Source organism: Motacilla alba, chromosome 4 (genome assembly GCF_015832195.1).
Source record: "Motacilla alba alba isolate MOTALB_02 chromosome 4, Motacilla_alba_V1.0_pri, whole genome shotgun sequence".
NCBI lineage: Eukaryota > Metazoa > Chordata > Aves > Passeriformes > Motacillidae > Motacilla > Motacilla alba.
In genome coordinates, this window is record NC_052019.1 from 343810 (window position 1) to 364425 (window position 20616).

The following is a 20616-nucleotide window of genomic DNA, read 5'->3' on the forward strand; positions in this document are numbered from 1 at the left end:
TGATTGTCAGCAGCCTGCAAGCTGCCATTTTGGGAGATGTCATTACAGGTGGGTTCTGGGATGTGTTCTCCCAGCTGAGTTAATCATGCTGAAAATAGGGTGTTGATGGTTTATACGGGAATAGTTATTTGTGCATAAATGGAACATGCGGCCTGCTGAATTCAAATGGAGCCCTTGAAGCAAAAGGATTTGCAGGAATAAGCTGAAAATACCAGTCTGAACAACCCCAACTAACTCAGCCTTTACTCATAGGTGTTCTATCCCTCTTATCAGCTCCATCTTCCTTATCTTTCTCCCTCGCTGTGACAGCAGAGCTGGGACGTTCTGGCCAGTCCATCAGTGCGATGCTGGCAGGGGTGTGGCTCAGAACACACAGCTGATTTTGGAGTCTCCTGGGTTTTAAAGTTGGCTGTGGGCAGCATGGAGAGCGCAGTGTATGATTTTGCTTGTTCATGACAGAGTGAAGCTTGATGTTTTCCATAGTGGCACAGAACTCCAGAATCAGAGACCCAGTTCAGCAGGGGCTTGGTCATAACTGTAGCTTTGAGGCACCATCTAAAATTCATAGCAGCCTTGAAGCTTGTCATTATGAATTTTCAAGGATGACTTCTAATGGTATTTGTCTCATCAGGACGAGAGGAAATGGCCTCAAGCTGTGCCAGGAGAGGTTTAGGGTGGATATAAGGAAAGGCTTGTCACAGAAAGGGCTTTCCAGTCCTGGCGCAGCTGCCCAGGGCAGTGGTGGAGTCCCCATTCCTGGAGGGGTTTAAAAGCCGTGCAGATGTGACACCTGGGGACTTGGGTTAGTGGTGGCCTTGGCAGTGCTGGGTTAATGGTTGGACTCGATGGTCTTAGAGGGTTTTGCAGCCTTAATGATTCTGCGATTCTGTCAAAGTAGAGGAACGTGTAGCTTGCTCTGTGAATGTCTTCAACACGTGTTCTTCTCAAACCAAATGTATGTCCTCAGAATGCTCAGAGTAGCTGTACCTCTAAAAAGAGCAACCAGTGGGTTCTGAAATTCAGAAATACCTTGAAAAATTAGAGCTATGAATTTTGTAGGGCAAAACCCACTGTTGATCAGACCATTGCTCTTGTCTGGCTCCCCTCCACCTCCTTCGACCATGGGCTGGTGCAATGGTACCAGACACACCAGCAGACATTCAGGCTGCCTGGCCTGAATACATCATGTCTGCTGGAATTTCCTCCCCTTCCTGTGGGGTGCTGCTTGCTTTTACTGTCCCTTAAATGAAAGCTCTTTGATGCCCACTGCTCAATTAACACACCCATGGGTTTACAATCATAGAATGGCTTGGCTTGCAGGGGACCTTAAAGCTCATTTTGTTTCCCCACCTGCCAATGGCAGGGACACCTCCCACTGTCCCAGGTGCTCCCAGCCCCAGTGTCCAGCCTGGCCTGGGGCACTGCCAGGGATCCAGGGGCAACCCCAGCTTCTCTGGGCACCTGTGCCAGTATTTCACTACTGTCATCCTTGAGTTCCTACTGTTTTCCTTCTTTAAAAAAAAAAAAAAAAAAAAAAAAAAAAGAGAGAGAGACAAATTACTCATGTAGATACTGGAGTTCCTTACAAGTTCTAGATCACTGTTTTGATAAGCTTGTTTTTAAGGCCATTCTTCATAAGGAGCAAATAAAATCCAGGATATGTGACTTCTGGAAAAATCACTGTTATTTCATGGCTGAAAATACCTGAGCCCCATCCCCAAGGCTGCCGGGGCCCTGTGGTCATGAAGCAGTCTCTGCAGGGGCAGTTGCTGAGATGGATGTAAGCAGGATGGTTATACTGAGCCTCGTGGCTGCTTTATGGTGGGAATAAAATGTCCAGGCTTTTCCTGTCAGGAAACACAGCATAGGTTATATTAGTCAATTAACCTGGTAACCTGAATAGCTGTTTGTCTTCTCTGAGAGAGCCTGCACTACTGCCTGGCAAGGCTTTCCTCACTTCCTTGGGAGGTTTTTCTCCCATCAGTAACACACACTTCATTTTAGATTGTCCATTACTAAATGTGTGTGAATTAAAAATATTCCTGGTAGGAATCACTTCATTTGAAGGGTTCCAGGCTGGGTTGGACTGGGCTTGGAGCAGCCTGGTCTGGTGGAAGGTTGTCCTGGTTTAGGGCAAGTTTGGGAGAAAACCTCCAAAGGGCTTTCTCTGGAAAGCAAATTCAAGCAGCCCCTCCCCAAACCAGTTCGGGAAAAGATTTCCTTGGAAAAAAGTGGAAAACCCTGTTGATTTAACCGGCAAAGCCTTCACCAGCACAAAAAATGAACAAAATTAAATAATAAAATCTCTTGCTGCTCCAAAAGTGATGACACACTCAGAAAGTCACTCTGTGGGCTGTAGCTCGGCTCACTCAGTGTCTCCTCAGTCTCTCCTCAGTCTCTCCTCAGTCTCGCCTCAGTCCCTCCTCAGTCTCTCCTCAGTCCCTCCTCAGTCCCTCCTCAGTCCCTCCTCAGTCTCGCCTCAGTCCCTCCTCAGTCCCTCCTCAGTCCCTCCTCAGTGTCTCCTCAGTGTCCCCTCAGTGTCCCCTCAGTGTCTCCTCAGTGTCTCCTCAGTGTCTCCTCAGTCCCTCCGTCAGCCCAGCCCTGGCCCGGTGGCCACAGGTGCCAGCTGCCGGTGCTCTGCTGGGTGTTCAGCCAGAGCAGGTTTGAACAGCTCCAAAGAAAGAGTAAAGCCACAGTCCAGGCAACTTCTGTGCCTCAGCGAGCTAAAACTAACTAAAAGCAAAGGAGAGCTCTGTCCTGCTGTCTGTCCGTGCTGCAGACAACCCAGCGCAGGAGCCGGAATGTGCAGGAGGGACTGAGGAGAGACTGAGAAGAGACTGAGGCATTTGCTGCTTTGGTTGTGTCCTGGACCTCTGATTTCATCTGGTTCGGGCATTTTTATGCTCAGGTGAGAGCCCACGTGCAGAGCTGCCCCAGCCCTGGGTGATGGCAGAGGAAAGGTGGGAATGGTGTCCCTGTGCCCCTCAGGTGAGAGCCCACGTGCAGAGCTGCCCCAGCCCTGGGGCCAGCAGCAGGAGCACGTGGAGCTGCTGGAGAGAGCCCAGAGGAGGCCCCGGAGCTGCTGCAGGGCTGGAGCCCCTCTGCTCTGGAGCCAGGCTGGAGAGCTGGGAATGCTCCCCTGGAGAAGGGAAGGCTCCAGGCAGAGCTCAGAGCCCCTGGCAGGGCCTGCAGGGGCTCCAGGAGAGCTTCAGAGGGACTGGGGACAAGGGACAGAGGGACAGGAGCCAGGGAATGGCTGCCACTGCCAGAGGGCAGGGCTGGGTGGGATCTTGGGAAATGGTAATTGTTCCCTGGCAGGGTGGGCAGGCCCTGGCGCAGGGTGCCCAGAAGGGCTCTGTCTTTCCCATCCCTGAAATCATTCAGGGCCAGCCTGGACAGGGCTGGGAGCAGCCTGGGATAGGAGAAGGTGTCTCTGACTGTGGCAGGGGGTAGAACTGGAAAGTCTTTGGGATGCCTTCCATTCCAAACCTGTGATTCCTGTGATTCTATATTCTCAAATCTACTTTTGACTTCAGTAGGAGTCATGTTGCCAAATTGCACATTTTCTTTAGTAAAATAACTTCCTTTGAAGAACTAATAGCTTTTAGTTCGTCAGTCTCTTGGACATCTTCATCAGGACAGCTTGTTCATTGATTTTATAGCCATTAAACAAAGCACTTTGCAATAGCTGAAAGGGACAATTACAGGAACAACAACCCAGCAATCTGTTTCACACTTGCTTTCGTCTGCAATCTGCTGGTGTGCTTTAAATACCCGAGCACTCCTCGTGTCCTTTTCCCCAAGTGTGAGTTACACACAAGTTTGCTTACGAACACTCCATTTGTGTGGATTTGTTGGGTTTTTTCTTCGTGACAGTATCTACAATCTGCTCAAAATGCCTTTTTTTCCTCCTTTCTTTTTTTCTTTCAAAAAATTAGGGAAAACTTTTCCAAATGCATTTTGTGGCAGTAAAATTTTACAGTTTTTTTTAGCTAGACTGAGAGCCATAGAAGCTCATACACCCCCTGAGCTTACGTACATTGACTTCATCATGCCTTGCGTGCACCCCCAAGTTACAGACACAGTCCTCTGCTGTGAAAGAGTCTCAAAATTATAGGTGATTTGGCAAAGCAAAGGCCATAGAAGGTTCCCAGAGGGTGGCCATGAGAGGCATAGGGTCTAGTCGGAGGCCTGTGTCTAGTGGTGTCCCCCAGGGCTCTGTACTGGGCCCAGTGTTGATGGTTCGTCAGTGATTTGGGTGAGGGGTGGGTGGCTCCCGGGCAGTTCCCAGTGACACAGAGGTGGCAGGAGCCCCAGGGATCTGTGCTGCCCTTCAGATGGACCTTGCCAGCTGGGAGAGATGGGCAGAGAGGAACCTGCTGAAATTCCACAGGGATAAATGCAGGATCCTGCACCTGGGGAGGAGCAGCCAGCAGGTCCTGGTGGACGCCAGCTGTCCTGAGCCAGCAGTGCCCTGGGGGCCGAGGAGCCACTGGGACCCTGGGGGCAGCAGGGAGAGCAGTGCCAGCAGGGCAGGGGGGATCCTGCCCCTGTGCCCGGCCCTGGGGGCACCTCTGGAGTGATCCTGCCCCTGTGCCCGGCCCTGCAGGCACCTCTGGAGTGATCCTGCCCCTGTGCCCGGCCCTGCAGGCACCTCTGGAGTGCTGTGTCCAGCTCTGGATCCTCAGCACGGGTGGGAGGACATGGATGTCCTGGAGCAGGGCCAGCAGAGGCTGCGCAGCTGAGGGAGGGCCTGGAGCATCCCTGTGCCCAGGAAAGGCTGAGGGAGCTGGAGCTGCTCAGCCTGGAGAGGAGCCCCAGTTGTCAGGAGCCCTCAGCCCTGGCTGTCCCAGTCAGTCCCTGGCTGTCCCTGTCTGTCCCTGGCTGTCCCAGTGTCCCCCAGTCTGTCCCAGTCTTTCCCTGTCTCTCCCAGTGTGTCCCTGTGTGTCCCTGTTTGTCCCAGTCTGTCCCAGTGTCCCCCAGTGTGTGTTCCTGTGTGTCCCTGTTTGTCCCAGTGTCCCCCAGTGTGTGTTCCTGTATGTCCCTGTTTGTCCCAGTGTCCCCCAGTGTGTGTTCCTGTGTGTCCCTGTCTGTCCCAGTGTCCCCAGTGTGTCCCAGTGTCCCCAGTGTGTCCCAGTGTGCAGAGGGCAAGGCAGGCCCAGCGATGGCCCCGGAGCCACGGGCAGGGCCTGAGCCCAGGAAGGGGGAGGCACTGGATGGTCCCTAAGGTCCCTTCCAACCCAAACCATTCTGGGACTGCGTGATTCTGGGAATCAGTTCCAGACAATGTTGCTGGGTAACAGCACCTTCCTTTCACCCTCTTCTGTGCTGCATGGGGATATTGGGGCACAGTGCATTTTGTGGGGTTTTCCGTGGTGCTTTTTGGGTGCTGTAAATGATCAGTTTGGGCTTGGAGTGTCAGATTGCCCAGAATTAATGGGAAAATGCAGGTGGCAATGGTGGGAGTTCTGGAGAGCATTTGGTGGTGCCTCAGTCCAGCTTAAAAATAGAGGATAACTGGTATTGCTGTAATAAGTAGTGACAGTAAATGTGTAAATCTGTGTGAGAGCATTGGGCAGTTTCTGCATTGAAGGTTAAGAGCATTGGGTTTTCTCATGCTGCACAAAGTGTTTGCCTCTTCCCTTATTAAATAGAGACACCGAGTCCCATTGGACCCCTTGCCTCATGGAATTCTGGCTTCTGCCTCCCCTGTCAGGCTGTGTTGTCACTATCAGACATTAGTCACTGGAGCCAAAAAGAAGTGTGTCCACAGCTCAGCTAAAACTGAAATGCTGTTTCCAGCCCAGCTGTGTAGAAAGTATCTGGTTTTTGTGTTTTAAAAAAGGGGAAGCTGCATTGAAATGCTTAGAAGTGCTTAGGAGCACAATAAAGAGATGTCTTGTGTCATGAGGGGTTGTGGGGATTAGCCCAGGAAAAGGTTTTTTATTTTAATAAAACATTTTACAATAAGGACATGTTTGCCATTTTCTGTATTCAGCAAGGAAACAATAAAAAAAAGGGATTATTCAATAGAAACCTGACAGTGTTTTGCTGGTGCTGTTATAAAAAAAATAGCAGCTTCATTCTTACAGTAGTTACATACTACTGCTAGTTTAATTTTAAAATGATTCCCACAAATCCTATGGAGTGGGAATCAGACGGGTGATGACAAACAACAACTTAAAAAGTAAATAACTGCTTTATGGAGACTCAGTCAGGTTGTTTTCCCTCCCAGAAGTGTCAGGCTCACATTGTGCATTCAGCTTTACTTCCAATAACTTGTTAAATTGTCGTAATGTGAATATTTACCATTATCTGTATTCTTTAGGCCATTAAAGCCCCTGGAGGCTTTTTTTCCATATTCATTGATGTCCCTTTGTATTGGGCAAAACCTTTTAGATACATTTGTCTTTCATCTTTGTGTCAGAACAATATGATGATAATATTTTTCTGTTTAATAAATTAGCAACTACTACGTGAGATGCAACAGATGGCAAGTCGCCCCTTCGCCTCCATCAACGTTGCCTTAGAAACAGATGAAGAGCCACCAGATCTCATCGGGGGAAGCATAAAGGTGAGAGCTGGGGCTTTGGGATGGTCCTCACCACGATTAACCAGGGGTGTTTTACACAGCAATCCCAAATCCTCTCATTTTTGTATATACCTGCAAGAAACTGTAAGTCCAGGAGGTCCAACAGGAACCATTTTAATTTGCTTTTATCCCTTCAGATATTCACTTAAAACTCTTGGGCTGGTTCAGATTAATGTTATACTGGTGCTGGGTTTGAAGTGTTGGGTTTGCCTTGCTAGTTTTTATGCTTTGAAACAGAGAAGAATTTCAACTTTACACCAGAGAACACTGGGCTGGAAATAGTTGTAGGTGCTGCAAATAGAAACCCTTCCCCGTGATATCTCAAGACAAATGTGAATATAATCATGTCTGTGTACTGGGTAATGTTAACATAGTTCTGATTATAAATATATATTCTAATATATCTTGTGATTAGCAAATAGGAGCATGAAGAAATCATGGTCATACACCAGGCTAGCTCATTCTTACACACATGTTGAATTTTTACTAAAAGCATATTTAAGAGGGGATTAATTAATTCAAAGGTCTTTTTGATGTGATGCTTTGAGCAGCACAGACTTTTGTACAAAAAGAAAAAATTAAGAACCTGAAAACACTGATTATTTTTCTTTCTCATACAAGGCAAATTGATTGTTTTGTTTTATTTAGACTGAAGTTTTTTGGAAGTTTTTCTCATTAAGCTTTAAGGTTAAGAAGGGCAGATGTGGATTAGATATAGGGAAAAAATTCTTCTCTGTGAGGATGAGGCCCTGGCACAGTTGCCCAGAGCAGCTGGGGCTGCCCCTGGATCCCTGGCAGTGCCCAAGGCCAGGCTGGACATTGGGAGCAGCCTGGGACAGTGGGAGGTGTCCCTGCCATGGCAGGGGTGGCACTGGGTGGGCTGTGCCACCCAAACCATTCTGAGGTTCTATGATTAATCCAGGTACTAAGTTTCTCACACTGTCTTACTGTAACAAGAGAGCTAGTTCTTTAAAGAAACAAACAAACAAACATGTATTTTAATCATTGTAAAGCACTTGAAAGCAGTCTGACCTCAAAACTTCTATTAGGTGAGTAATGATTTTTAAATCTTGGCCTCAGTACAGATGTTAAGATTGCCCGTGTAGCTTTAGCTCTTACATATGTGTAGATACGGTCTGGCATGGCAAGTTTTAATACTTTTTTGTGTGATTGTAGTCCTGCACCACGTTCTGGGTGGACATTGTATGGAAGCAGCTTTTCAATATATTGAATCACAGAATAGTTAAGGTTGGAAAATCCCTCTAAGACCATTGAGTCCAACCACTCCCCCATCCCTGCCAGGGCCAGCACTGCCCCATGCCCACACAAGTGCCACAACCACAGGGTGTTCAGATCCCTCCAGGGATGGGGACTCCACCCCTGCCCTGGGCAGCCCTTTCTGGGAAGGCACTTTCCCTAATTTCCAGTCTAAACCTCTCCTGGTGCAGCATTAGGCTGTTTCATCCTGTCTTGTACCTGGTTTGGAGCATAGTGGAAGTAAAATTTGCAAAGGTCCTCAGTAATTCAGGTGATTGAGTATCTGGACCTCTCCTTGGATGCTCTGACTGGTTCTCCTGCCTACTGACTTTCTTTTGACTCCAGATCCTCAGATTTTTCTGATTTTTTAATAATTTCCCTGCTTCTGTCATGAGGCTGGTACTGGGAGTCATTATCTCTAACAGCTCACCAAGACTTGGGAATCCACCCTTGCAAAATCAGACTGTCACTCACCAAATGAGACTGAACCTTTATTTCATTGCTCATCAAAAAGGCCGTGGGATGCAGATGGATGTTGCATGGGGCTGGAGACAGATCTGGGAGGATGTAGCCTGGCTTCTGATGGTTTTGGGTTTCAGTCTGGCTGTCTGGGGCCCTTCCCTTCATCTTCTGTTGTCTGGAAGTAGCTAAAAACACCTCTCCTGTGGGATCAGGCCAGAACAAAGCTGTTCTAAACTTTTTGATCTCTGACAAGTTGTCTGCACTCAAACTACTGAGAGGATAAACTCTGGATCTCTTCAGTTCTGATGAGTGTGTTATTCCTCCTCTTGTTCTGCTGCCCTCATCTTGTCTGGCTTCCTTGAGTTCCTCTGGAATGGATGGAGAAGCTGGTTTGAAGCATAATAAGACAGACTGTGGAGAAATATCCTATTTTAGACCCAGAAAGCATTAGGAACTGGTAATTACCTCTGTGCTGATAACTCAGATACATGTTTCTTAATCAATTTTGGGCACAGATGAGGTGGTCTGATTCATGCAGTGGCACAAACCCTGTACAGGAATCTGGAGCTGAAGAGATGAATGTGCACCTGAAATGTTGTGCCAATGGGTAACTCCATAAAATCAGTCAATGTTTTGGGTTGGAGGGGAGCTTAAAGATCATCCCATTCCAGCTCCCTGCCATGGGGAGGGACCCCTACCATCATCTGCTGGTAGGTGTAGCTGCAGAACAAGGGTGCCTCTGCATGACGAGGAGAGTTACTAGATTTGATGGGGTTTATATAGTTTTTTCTCATCTTGGAGAACTTGGCTAAGGAATAAAAGTAGTTGTAAAAGGCCAGAGTGTTTCACAAAAGGAGAGGAGGCTCAGGAAGGTTGTGGGTTGGAAGCAACTTGGGGAATGATGTTTCTGAGATAGTCTGATCTGTTGGTCCCTGCATGGAAATGAATTTAAATAGAAATGAAAAACCAGTCTGAATATGTATGGGGTGTTATGGTTTAACACCTCCTAGCCAGGAGCTTGGGTTTTTCCGCTCATCCCTTTTGCACCTGCATAGGAAAAAGCTCTTGGCAGGAGGGAGCTGCAGGAAGATGGGCTGGGGCAATACAGAATTGAACAACTGTGCTTCTCTTTGTGGTCGCTTTGTGATCTGGCTGTTCTTTAACTCTAAGCCAAGAAAAGAGGGGAATGTTACTGTGGTGCTGGATGTTATATCTGCCCTCCAGTTCCTCTGCCATCCACTATGTCAAAATTAGAGTCTTCATTTTAATGCAAGAAAGCCAGACTTACATTATCATGAATTCAGTAATGCTTTTCTTTCCCCATGGGAATCAAAGCCGTTGGTTAATGACGAGTTGATTTGAAGGTTACAAAGGAGAAGTGGAAAATGGTATGTCTTGTCTGCAAAAGATTAATTTCCTATTCCATTGTCCGTAGCCAGTTGGCAGCCAGTGTCAAGCTAGTTCCATCCTAAGCTAATGTTTTCCAGCTGGACAGTATTAGAACTGTGTTTTCAATTAGTAGTTTTCCTGGGGTACTTAGGAGTAATAGAAAGTGATTTACCTGCAGGGAAGCAATTCCTATTAGAGGCTGCAGCTAGGCAACACGTAACTAGCTGCTTTGGTTTATTTGCCACTCAACAAATACCCACTGAATCACAAATCTACCACTAAATTTGCTTAGTTATTACAAAATCTGTTAGCTTCTCTCTGCAGCTCTTTGTGCGTTCAGACGTGCTGAATATTGCAATGATTTTTCTAAGTGTGTTTAACTTCCTTAGGTGCCTGGGACTCATCCAAGTGTCTGAACTGGTATTGCTGTAGCTCAGGCTTTTTTAGGGCTTGTTATCGGATTAATCTAAGTCTTGTAATCCTCTGCAGCCATGCTTAGAAGCTTTCCCGAAAGAATTTGGGAAGTTTATAATTTTGACATTGATTTCCACCTATCTTGAAGTTGCTAAAGGCAAGAAGTTACCTTGGAAAAAACATGCACAGCCTAGCAAGCAAGTGCTGAGGTTGAGCAAAGCACTTACAGGGTCAACAAGAAAATGGTTGCATTGGGAAAGAACGATCCTCAAGTTGGAAAAAAATTATTTTTGAATCTTTTAGAGCAGAGCTGGAGCAGTCTCTGGTCTGCTGTGTTCAGGGATCCAGCACGTGAAGCCAGTGCTAAGTGTTGATTATCTTTGCATCCATGATCCTTAGTTTCCTAAAGGGAAAGGGAGAAGCATTTGGTGAGCAGAAGTTCATTTAGTGTGTTCTGTTCCATTGTACCAATGTGCATTTAATTCTGCTGTTTGAGGGCTTCACTGCAAATCCTGAATCAGACAGCGAGCTGATTCCTTAAAAATAGCAGATAAATAGATGGGAAATAGCATCTTATTCTAGTAATTAGTTTGCTTTGTTATGGGAGAAAGTGCTTTTGAGTGGTTCAAAGGCTGCCAGAAGATCCCATCTGTTCGCGCAGTGCAGAGCTAAAGTGATGAGCTGATTTAGGAGTGGGTAGGGGGTACCACAGATTAATTAATATATTTTCAGTCTATTTGTATTTTGCATCTGAGCGATACCCTTGTTAAATTCCTTTTATATTGCAATGAAACGGCAACCAGCAGTAAAGGAGCAGAGAAATGAGTAGTAAGTCCTGTGCTACAGGGGTGCAGGGTTTGGGGAAGCTGCAGGGTGAGGAATGATTTGAAATGAAGCATCTGCCAGCTCCAGCACTTCTACAGGGTGAATTCATGTTAATTTTGACATGTAGCTTGATTTTGGGCTGTTTCATGCAGCTGGAGTTCAGCAAAGAACTAAAGGCCAAAGAACTGATGGTTTTTACAGCTTTTATCCTGTTCTGGTTGTCATTCTTGATGACTCACTTTCCCCTTTACTTCACATGTTGCTGACCTGCTTTTGGTCCATCAGATTTGCTGATGGACCAGCTTTTGTGATGTCTCCCAGCCTACTCACCTTCAGTGAGCTGGGTTAGTGTAAGCAGGGCAAGGACAGCTCCAGTGAGCTGGGACTGGGGGTCCTGTGCAAGAGGAGGATTTGGAAGGAGGCCAGGTGTGAGCTGTGATGCACAAAAGCCTCATCAAGCAGAAATGGCCAGGCTGTGTCAAATCATAGAATTGGTAAGGCTGGAAAATCACCTTTAAATCACCACGTGCATTCATGAACACAGCACCAGCACCGTGTTCACCATTAAACTGTCTTCAAGTACCACATCCACAGGGTTATTGAACATTTCCACGGATGGTGATGCCCATTTCCCTGGGCAGCCTGTGCAATGCTTCACAACTCTTTCCATGAAGAAATTTTCCCTAATACCCAGTCTAAACCTCCAGAGGCACAATTTGAACCACTTTTCTTTTTGTCTGATCAAGATGTGTTAGAGACAGAGCAGCTTAGGGTTTTTCAAGGATGATACAAATAGGCTGAAAGTCATTCCTGTCCTCAGAAGGATACTAGTTGCAGTGAGGGGATGAAATTGAGGGATGGGGGGGGAAATAAAGGGAATAATCCTGATCTGCTGTGGCACTTGCTGGAGATGGATCACATGCAGCCTTTGAGACCAGAAAAGGCCAGTGTGGTTTTGCCTGACCTGGCTAAGGTAGGCTCTGGGTTTCTCAACTTGCCTTTGGAAAGGCAATTTAATTTTTAAAGTCTTATTTCTGGGCTTTCTGGCAGTTACTGGGTCTAGGAGCTTTTCCATACATTAACACAGAGGAATTCCAAGGCTGTCTGTGTGTAGCTGTCACTTTGTCTTCAGCAAAACCACTTCCACTCTTTAGGCTTCCTCCTGGAGCATCAAGGTGACAAAGGAATATACAGGGAGGACACCCCAGCTTGTACTTTCTATTTGGTGTTTTTTCCTCATATGCTGCCCCAGTTTTAGGGCATGGAAAAGTGTGGGATCCCCTTTGAAGGAGTACCAGGAGTAGGAAGGGAGCGTTCCCTGGGCTGTTGAGGTGTGTAAAGTGGATTAGCTGCACTAGAACTCCACAGAGGCTGGCTGTGATCCCTCCTACCAAAACAGCAAGAAAAATACCTGATAAAACCTTCACCCAATTAATTATTTCCAGTAAACAAGTTTCCAGTATCTTATTTTGAATTCTATTGCAAAATTAGGGAAAAAAATAGGGGAAACTTTTTCTACTCCCATGATATAATATTGAATATAGATCTTTAGAAGAGAGCTGTCATGAGATCAGCAGACATATCTGTTAAGCCTGCCTTGTGTTTAGGGAACATTTGGCTGATAAGTGATTCTAACTAGTTTTAGGTTTGAAGACTGTAAACATTTCCGCAGGTTGGACCCTGATTTTAGCTGATAAGGAGGAATTTGCTGGAAGGAGAGGAAGGAGCGTGAAGTTTCCCACAGGAGAAGGAATTTCTAAGTTCATTTTTTCCCTCTAACGAGCATCTCTCTGATTGAAGTACTAATAACACCAGCAGCTTCTTGACAGCATTATCAAGGACTTATTTGCATTCATTTATGCCAAATAGTTGTTTTGTGTGTGGTGTTTGCAATCTTCATCCAGCTGTCCCATTTAGTTGGGTTTTTTACTTTGTTTTCCTGTGCAAAAACCAGCTGAATGCTTGAAAAGAACTGTAAAGGTCCTGCCCCTTCACCTGTACAAAATCAAAATAAATACCCACCACTGCACATATATATGCACATATCTCCCAGATTTGCTCCCCATGGCCTCATCCATCCCTCCCTGGGGTGTGGCTGGGAAGTGAAGGAGGATGAGTGTTGGCATCCGTGAGTGGCCAGGCTCAAACCGTGACACAAGATTTGGTCATTTCAGGGGAGCTGCCTTGGAGATCCAAATTCACCTCACAAATCCCTCCCCTTCACCCGAGTGGTGGCTGGCTGCTGCTGGACTCGCTGGAGCCCTTGAGAGCAGTTGTTAAATAAGGGGCAGCAGACTCGGGGCCCCGGGGGGCTGGTGGCATGTGGGCTGCAGATCCGGGGTGCTCAGATCTGTGTTCCCCATGTCAGGCTGCTAACATCCATCTGAGGGCTTGAATGTGATTTTTGTTAGTTCCTCTCAGGCAGCAACCCAGTTCTGGGACCAAGTCAGTTCATTCCCCAGCCCCTCTAAAATTCCAAGGCAGCTATCAGGGACAAGGTAAATGTAAATTTTAAATCTAAACTCATTTACTGTGAATTATTGCTAGAAGTTCATTCATCTCTATCTTGCAGGACACACATACTACCCTGAGAATATAATTTTTAAAGTTTAATCATCTATTTTTAATAGGAAATTGCTTGTAACTTGTTTTGCAAATGTTCACTCAGATTTTAATGGCACAATTTAAAAACTTGCAAATGGAATTTGACCCTTTTTCTACAGAGCGAAATTACCTGAACAAGTGGAATCAAGTAATAAAAGTGAACTGTTTGGGTAATGTTCCTTTTCTCATCCACCACCATAAGATTTTTCCTTTATTTTAATTTCCTTCCTGGAAATTGAAAACCGTGTAAGACTTATTTGATCAAACCACAGAAACATGTTTTCTTGTTAAGGAAAAAAAATTCTCCACAGTATTTTTTTAATACATCTTGAAACGCAATATGCTGGCAATGTATCACAGAACCTAAATAAAACTGATGCTGTGTTTGTGAAATTATATAGAATATTTATTGTTCTGGCCATTAGTTTTATGTGACACATTATTAACTTTTTGAATTTGTCAAGTAAAAGCAGCATAAATAGAAATAATGAGATAAAATAAAAGTGTTTAGGTTGAGCATCACACAATTCAGCCTACTTGGGGAAAGTATTTGGCTGTGAAATTGACTCCCAAGGGAACTGGTGGTGTATTCCACATCAGGGTCCCCTAGAAATAGCCCAGTCAAATCCCTGGGAAATGCCCTGTTCATGTGGAAAATCCTGCTGGAGAAGCTGGACTAATGAAATCACCTAATCTGTTTCTTATTGCTTTTAATGTCTATAATGGCTTGCACTTTATGCATGCTAAATACACATCAAAACTCAGAAACAACTGGAATTACTTGGCTTTTAGTGCTGGTTTGGGCCAGTAAAATCATCTGTGGAAAGCAACTGAGAGCAGCTTTTGCTGCCTCTGGGAGCACGGGGCTGTGCCCCCACCTGTAAAGCACCATGAGCTGTTTGCCCCAGACAGGGCTGCCCACGGGCTCCAGCCTGGGAGGGCTTGACTGGCTTTCTGCTGTTCTTGCTATGTGTCCAGGGCCAGTGACTGCGGTCTTTGCCCACCCACTCGAGCACCAGGGCTTTGTTCTCCCCTCTGGATCTGCTCCCACGATGGGACTCTGCTGTTCAGGCGCCTCTCAAAGCAGTCCTCTTGTGCTGAATGTCTGAGAGATGCACCTTATTTGAATAGATTTGAATAATGTCTACTTTATTGTGCCATTAAGCCTTCAGTAAAAAAGAATCACATCTGTAATTCAACAAAGGGTTTATCAAAACCTCTGAATGGAAGTTGCTGGCAGAGGCAGGTTTTAAGCATCTGATAGAGGTTGTTACAAAATTTGGAAATATACCTATTTTATGTACCTTTTAAAAGTTTACCCTTAAGAGCCATCTCTCACATCTGATCTCTGCTTTCCAAGTTCACTCAAAATCTTCTTGCAGGAGAACAGCTTGGATCTGCAACCAAAGAGGATATGGAGCTGTGTCAGGGGAGGTTTAGGTGGAGATCAGGAAAGGCTCTTCCCCAGAGGGTGCTGGCACTGCCCAGGGAATGGGCACAGCCCCAAGGCTGCCAGCAGTCCAGGGGCCTGTGGCCAGCGCTGCCAGGGATGCCCAGGGTGGGATTGTTGGGGGTCTGGGCAGGGCCAGGGGCTGGGCTGGGTGATCCCTGTGGGTCCCATTCAACTCAGGGGATTCCATAATTCTATGGTAAAAGCACTCAGAAACCACTCGAGTGGGCAAAGAAAGGAGACCTGAGGTCTCCCCACCAAAATTCCACTTGATGAATTTGTGTCCTGGTGACACTTACCTAGGTCACATCAGGTGACAGGCAGGGCAGGGCTGGTGCTGGGTGAGGTCTGCAGTCCAGGTCACAATGAAGCTGCTTGTTGAAATGTCACATTTTCCTCCCTGAGTGCAGAATCTGGTCCCCGGCTCCAGGGCTGGTTCTGCCTTGCAGAGGGTGCAGCGTGTCCTTCACTCCTGTGACCTCCCTGCTCAAATTCCTCATTCCATCACTCAACTCACTCCTGCCCTCCCTGCTCAAATTCCAAATTCCTCATCCCTCACTGGCTCTGAGTCATTCCCTCCCTGCTCTGTCTCCCGGCCTGGAGAGCAGCACTCAGAGAGGAGATGCACAATGAGTCACAGTTCAGAAAACAGGTGCCTGAGCTGGGGCTGTCAAAAATAAATGTGCAGGACTTGATTCTTTAGGCGAGTTTTTGTTGTTATTAACTGCAGCTTGTCTCAGGAAAAGCTGGATTTGATGGACAATAGGCCATTTTTCCCCTTTTAGTTTTAAGATGGAGCTTAGCTGCAGCAAAGTGATGTTGTGCTTAATTCCTTCCAAATTAGTTTGCAGCTCCCTGACAGATTTTGGGTGCATCATTATCCTTGCTGTTCATGGTTGAGAGAAATAAGGTTCCCCATGCAGGGAAATATTAACAATATTTTACCAACCCTCATCTTTTTTGGGGTTGTTCAGCCTGGAAAATGAAAGGTTTTGTGTTGACCTAATTGTAGCCTTTCAGTACCTGAAGGGCCCACCCGGAAAGATGGAGATTTTACAAGGGTCTGGAGTGACAGGACAAAAGGAAGGGCTTCCCACTGCCATAGGGCAGGGCTGGATGGGATCTTGGGAGTTGGGAATTGTTCCCTGGCAGGGTGGGCAGCCCTGGCACAGGTGCCCAGAGCAGCTGGGGCTGTCCCTGGATCCCTGGCAGCGCCCCAGGCCAGGCTGGACACTGGGGCTGGAGCAGCCTGGGACAGTGGGAGGTTTCCTTGCTCCCTGAAGGGTATGAGATGAACTTTAAGGTCCCTCCTAACCCGGAACATTCCATGATTCCGATTGTTTTCTGGGCAGGTTGACAGTGGAAGGAAGGAGGCTTGGGGCTGCATCCTATCCCCAGCTATCTGTGCTGTGGAACCAGGAGAGCAGAGAGAAGCAAGATGGGTGACCTTGAGGACCAAAATAAAAATTCCATGGGAAGGGAAGATAGTGCCCACAGGGACTCATAATGAGAGTTTCTGCTGCACACTCAGGGTTCATTAGTTGGAAAGGGCAGAGGAGGAGAGAGGGTCTTGCCTGGGGCTGAGAGATGAGCTAAATTCCTCTCCAAGTCCCTTCAGCTCTGCGACTGAGAGCTATACAATGAACAACTTCTGTTTCTTTCTGTTTTATGATGTGCAGGAGACTCAGAGGGATTTGGATACCACAACAGGGGCATTGTCAGAGTCTGAAATGCCTCTCAGGTCACTGGTGAGAAGGAGGTGCAGAGAGGGGCTCTTGGAGAGCTGCAGGAGGCAGTGCTTGTGTTCAGAGAAGGAATTCAGAGTTTTGCTTTTCCAGTTGATCCAAAATAATGTACAGCAGGGTAAAGCCCAGGGAGAAGGTTAAGGCACAGAAGAACGTGAGGCAGATGAATAAACTGAAGTGTGAACAATTTGAGGTTAAAAGAAAGTTTCTGGTGGCAGAGTCGTGAGATCCAGACCAGGGGATCTGGAAAGGTCTCACAGAGGGGATGGCACAGGCTGAAAGTGTAACTACTCTGAAAGCAGAGAATTATGCCTGTGTTAGTGGAGGGCTGGATTTGGTGACCCTTGAGATGGATTTTCCAACCTCCTGTTTCTGCAGGTTGGCTGGAGGATGGTGAATGTGCTGCTGAGCATCCTCATGGGTTGGGAGGGACTCTAAAGGTCATCTTTCCATGGTCTGTCATGGCAGGGACACTCCCACTGTCCCAGGCTGCTCCAGCCCCAGTGTCCAGCCTGGCCTGGGGCACTGCCAGGGATCCAGGGGCAGCCACAGCTGCTCTGGGAATTCCAGCCCAGCCCCTGCCCACCCTGCCAGCCAGGAATTCCCTGCCAAGATCCCAGCCCAATCTCCCCTTTCCCAGTGGCAGCCATTCCCTGGCTCCTGTCCCTCTGTCCCTTGTCCCCAGTCCCTCTGCAGCTCTCCTGGAGCCCCTGCAGGCCCTGAAAGGGGCTCTGAGCTCTGCCTGGAGCCTTCCCTTCTCCAGGGGAGCATTCCCAGCTCTCCAGCCTGGCTGCAGAGCAGAGGGGCTCCAGCCCTGCAGCAGCTCCATGGCCATTAATCCACTGAAAACAAATACATTAAAAAGTAGTAAAAAATACAGTCTCTTATTCAGTTGCTCCTTCACTGTCTTCCCTCCATCAGTTCTGTGTGTGGTCCTTGCTGCCCGTTCTGCTCAGTGCTGAGGGTGAGCACAAGAGCTCTCTGTAACCCAAGTGCCATCCTCCAAGCTCTGGAATTCAGCAGATCTGTTTTATTAACAGTAGAATAAGTAGGATACTTGAGTCTCTCCAAATGAAAATCAGCTTTGTGTGGGGTTCTTGCTCCCCCTGTAAGGCAGCAGTCCGTGGGCTCTATTCCTGCAGTTCCTTCTCCCTGCTCTCTCCATTGCCTCTGGCGGTTGAGTCTCTGGGTTACAGCACCAGGGTGTGCTTGTTTCCTTCTGGGAAAGCTTTACTCTGAGTTGGGTCCCTTTGTTGGGGGTGGGGAGATGAAGAAACCTGCTGTCATAAACCAGGCAGGCAGCAGCTTCCATCTTCCAGCCCGAGCAGCACGTATTTATCTGCCTGGCACAGACCAGCAAACACTGCTGCAGTCATTGCAGTAAATGGGAGATATGGAAAGTTTTAAGTTTCATTTTGCTTGCTGTTGTCTCCTTTTGTCTTTTTTATTGAGCAGCAGTAATTTAACAGCATGTTTGACTCCTGTTTGGGCTTTTTCATGGCTTACATTGCATTGAGTTTCTGTTGAATATTTGAGTACTGTGGTGTAGTTTGATGCCTGATGGAAAAAGAACTAATTATTTAATTAACACCAGAGTAGAATTTGTCCATACTAAACAAGAAAACAGAAAGAACTGAGTGTATTGGGTAAAATAGTGTTTCTCAGCTTTTTTAGCTGATGTGGAACAAAAGAAGAAACTCTCCTGAACCGGTACTCATTGGTGAACACTTGCATCCTAATCTGACTGTTGTTGCAGCCCACAGTAGCACTGATCCTGTGTTCTTGTGCATGGGTTTTGGGGCCCAGGTGAGAACATACTTTAGTTTCTGGGCTGGGCTGTTGCATTTTGGCTTTCTAATGATGTACTGAAGCTGGCTGTTGATCATTCAGGTAAAATCTTCACAGGAGTGCAGTGGGAGGGAGATGGTCACAGACACCGAGCATCAGCAAGCGATCCAGTCCTCTGCTCCTCCAGGGAGAAAGCTGACTGCCTAGTAAACATTAGAATCACAGATTGAAAGGGCCCTCAAAGCCCATCTCATTCCCCCTGCCATGGACAAGGACACCTTCCACTAGACCCAGTTGCTTCAAGCCCCGTCCAACCTGGCCTTGAACACTTATTTTTGTTCTTGGGAAAATGTTCTTTACTGTGTTAATGCATAGAGTGCTGTTAAGGTGGTAGATGGACTTGAATTCTGGAAATAGAATTTGGAGTATCGAATCGCCGTGGTGGTGCGTGCTGATAGCAGCGACAGGCTGCTGATGGGGTCGATGGAACAAAACCCTCAGTCCTGCTGATTACATAAGCTGCTCCTTTGTTATTGAATTTAGGGAGAAATACAAGCCTTGTGTAGTGCTTGACTTTTTAATAGCCTGATTTTTATTAAGTGAATGTGTTTTCTTGTGATGACTCGTGTTTTGATTGTTGCTGACAGTGGTTTTAGCTTTGCTGGCTGTGTGCTGGAAATCTGCCCAGCACAGCAGTGTGGTTCATGGTGGTTCATGCCCTGGGGCTTGTAGGAGCTGGAGGAGCGATGCTGGGGGAGGAGGGAGGGTATAACACACTGTTTAACATTTGTTTTCTCCCGCTGCTTCCCTCGCTGCAGACTGTACCAAAGCCGATCGCGCTGGAGCCCTGCTTTGGGAACAAAGCAGCTGTTCTCTCCGTGTTCGTGAGGTTGCCTCGAGGGCTTGGGGGTATTCCACCACCAGGACAGTCAGGTGAGCATTACTGTTGTCTCTGATGGCTTGGAATGAACTCTGTACTCCTTCCCCAGCCTCACAGGTTCACCTTTCCTGATCCCACAGAAGCTGCTGTAGCCACAGCTCCGCTTGGGATGTGCTCGAGGTATTTTGGTATTTTAGGCTCCCTGCTCTGGACCCTGCTGGCTTCCAACATGAGTTTTGAGTTAATTACTGAGGTCAATTGATGGATGAACATTTGATATTGGACTATGCTTTAATTAACAGCTGGGTGGGGCAAAGAGCAATGTGGTACAGGCATGTTTGCAGTAGTTGCCTGTGAAGGTAACTTGTCACTTGGCCTATCCGACTTTGTTCCCAGCTCCATTTGCAGGGGAACATCCAGTCACAGAATCATGGAAAAATTTGAGTTTGAAGGGACCTTAAAGATCATCCAGTTCCACCCCCTGCCATGGGCAGCAACACCTTCCACTATCCCAGGGTGCTCCAAGCCCCGTCCAGCCAGTCCTTGGACACGTCCAGGGATGGGGCAGCCACAGAGCAACTTGTGCCAAGGCCTCCCCCACCTCACAGGGAAGAATATCTCCTCTAACTCTGCCCACTGTCAGTCTGAAACCATTCTCTCTTGTCCTATCACTACAAGTCCTTTCAGAGCATCTCTGCCCTCCTCTTAGGAGCTCTGGACAAAGGGCTTTTCCTCATCCAGCCTTGTTCTCAACCCCTTCACACCTAAACCTGGTGTCAGGGCACTGGCACAACATCTCCTGGGCAGTGTGGCATTTAACTGAGGTTCCCCAGTGCCCAGTGAGCTTGGTGAAGCAAGGGCTTTAGAAAGAGAGTTAGCAGGGTTTGAATTGGATAGTTTGGTGTTGAGCTGGATTGAGCTAAGTCCCAGGTGTGGTTTGTCTGTGAATAGAGTAGGGAGGCCCTGGCATGGGGTGCCCAGAGCAGCGGTGGCTGCCCCATCTCTAGAATTTTCCAGGCCAGGTTGGACAGGGCTTGGAGCACCCTGGGATAGTGGAAGGTGTCCCCGGCCGTGGCAGGGGGTGGAACTGGATGGGCTTTAGGGTGCCTTTGAACCCAAACCATTCCATGACTCCCTGATCTGCCATGAGGAGGTTGCAGAGGTGATGTATCCAGGGGAAGGCAGGGAAACCTCCATGCACATTTGCTTT

General features: G+C 47.4%; 1 protein-coding gene and 1 long non-coding RNA gene across 2 annotated transcripts in view; one reads left to right on the top strand and one right to left on the bottom strand.

Moving 5' to 3' along the window:
• The window catches only part of ATRN (attractin), a 149181-nt gene that overhangs the window by 123049 nt on the left and 5516 nt on the right, over positions 1-20616 (top strand). The window contains exons 27-28 of the mRNA XM_038134564.1: positions 6467-6574; positions 19345-19459. Of these exons, the coding sequence (XP_037990492.1) occupies positions 6467-6574; positions 19345-19459 (223 nt within the window). The remainder of the gene's footprint in view (positions 1-6466; positions 6575-19344; positions 19460-20616) is intronic.
• On the bottom strand, positions 8328-16114 carry LOC119700126. Its single transcript, XR_005256676.1, has 2 exons — positions 15293-16114; positions 8328-14940 (listed from the first exon to the last, which is right to left on the bottom strand). It is a non-coding gene; the product is annotated as an uncharacterized LOC119700126 (long non-coding RNA).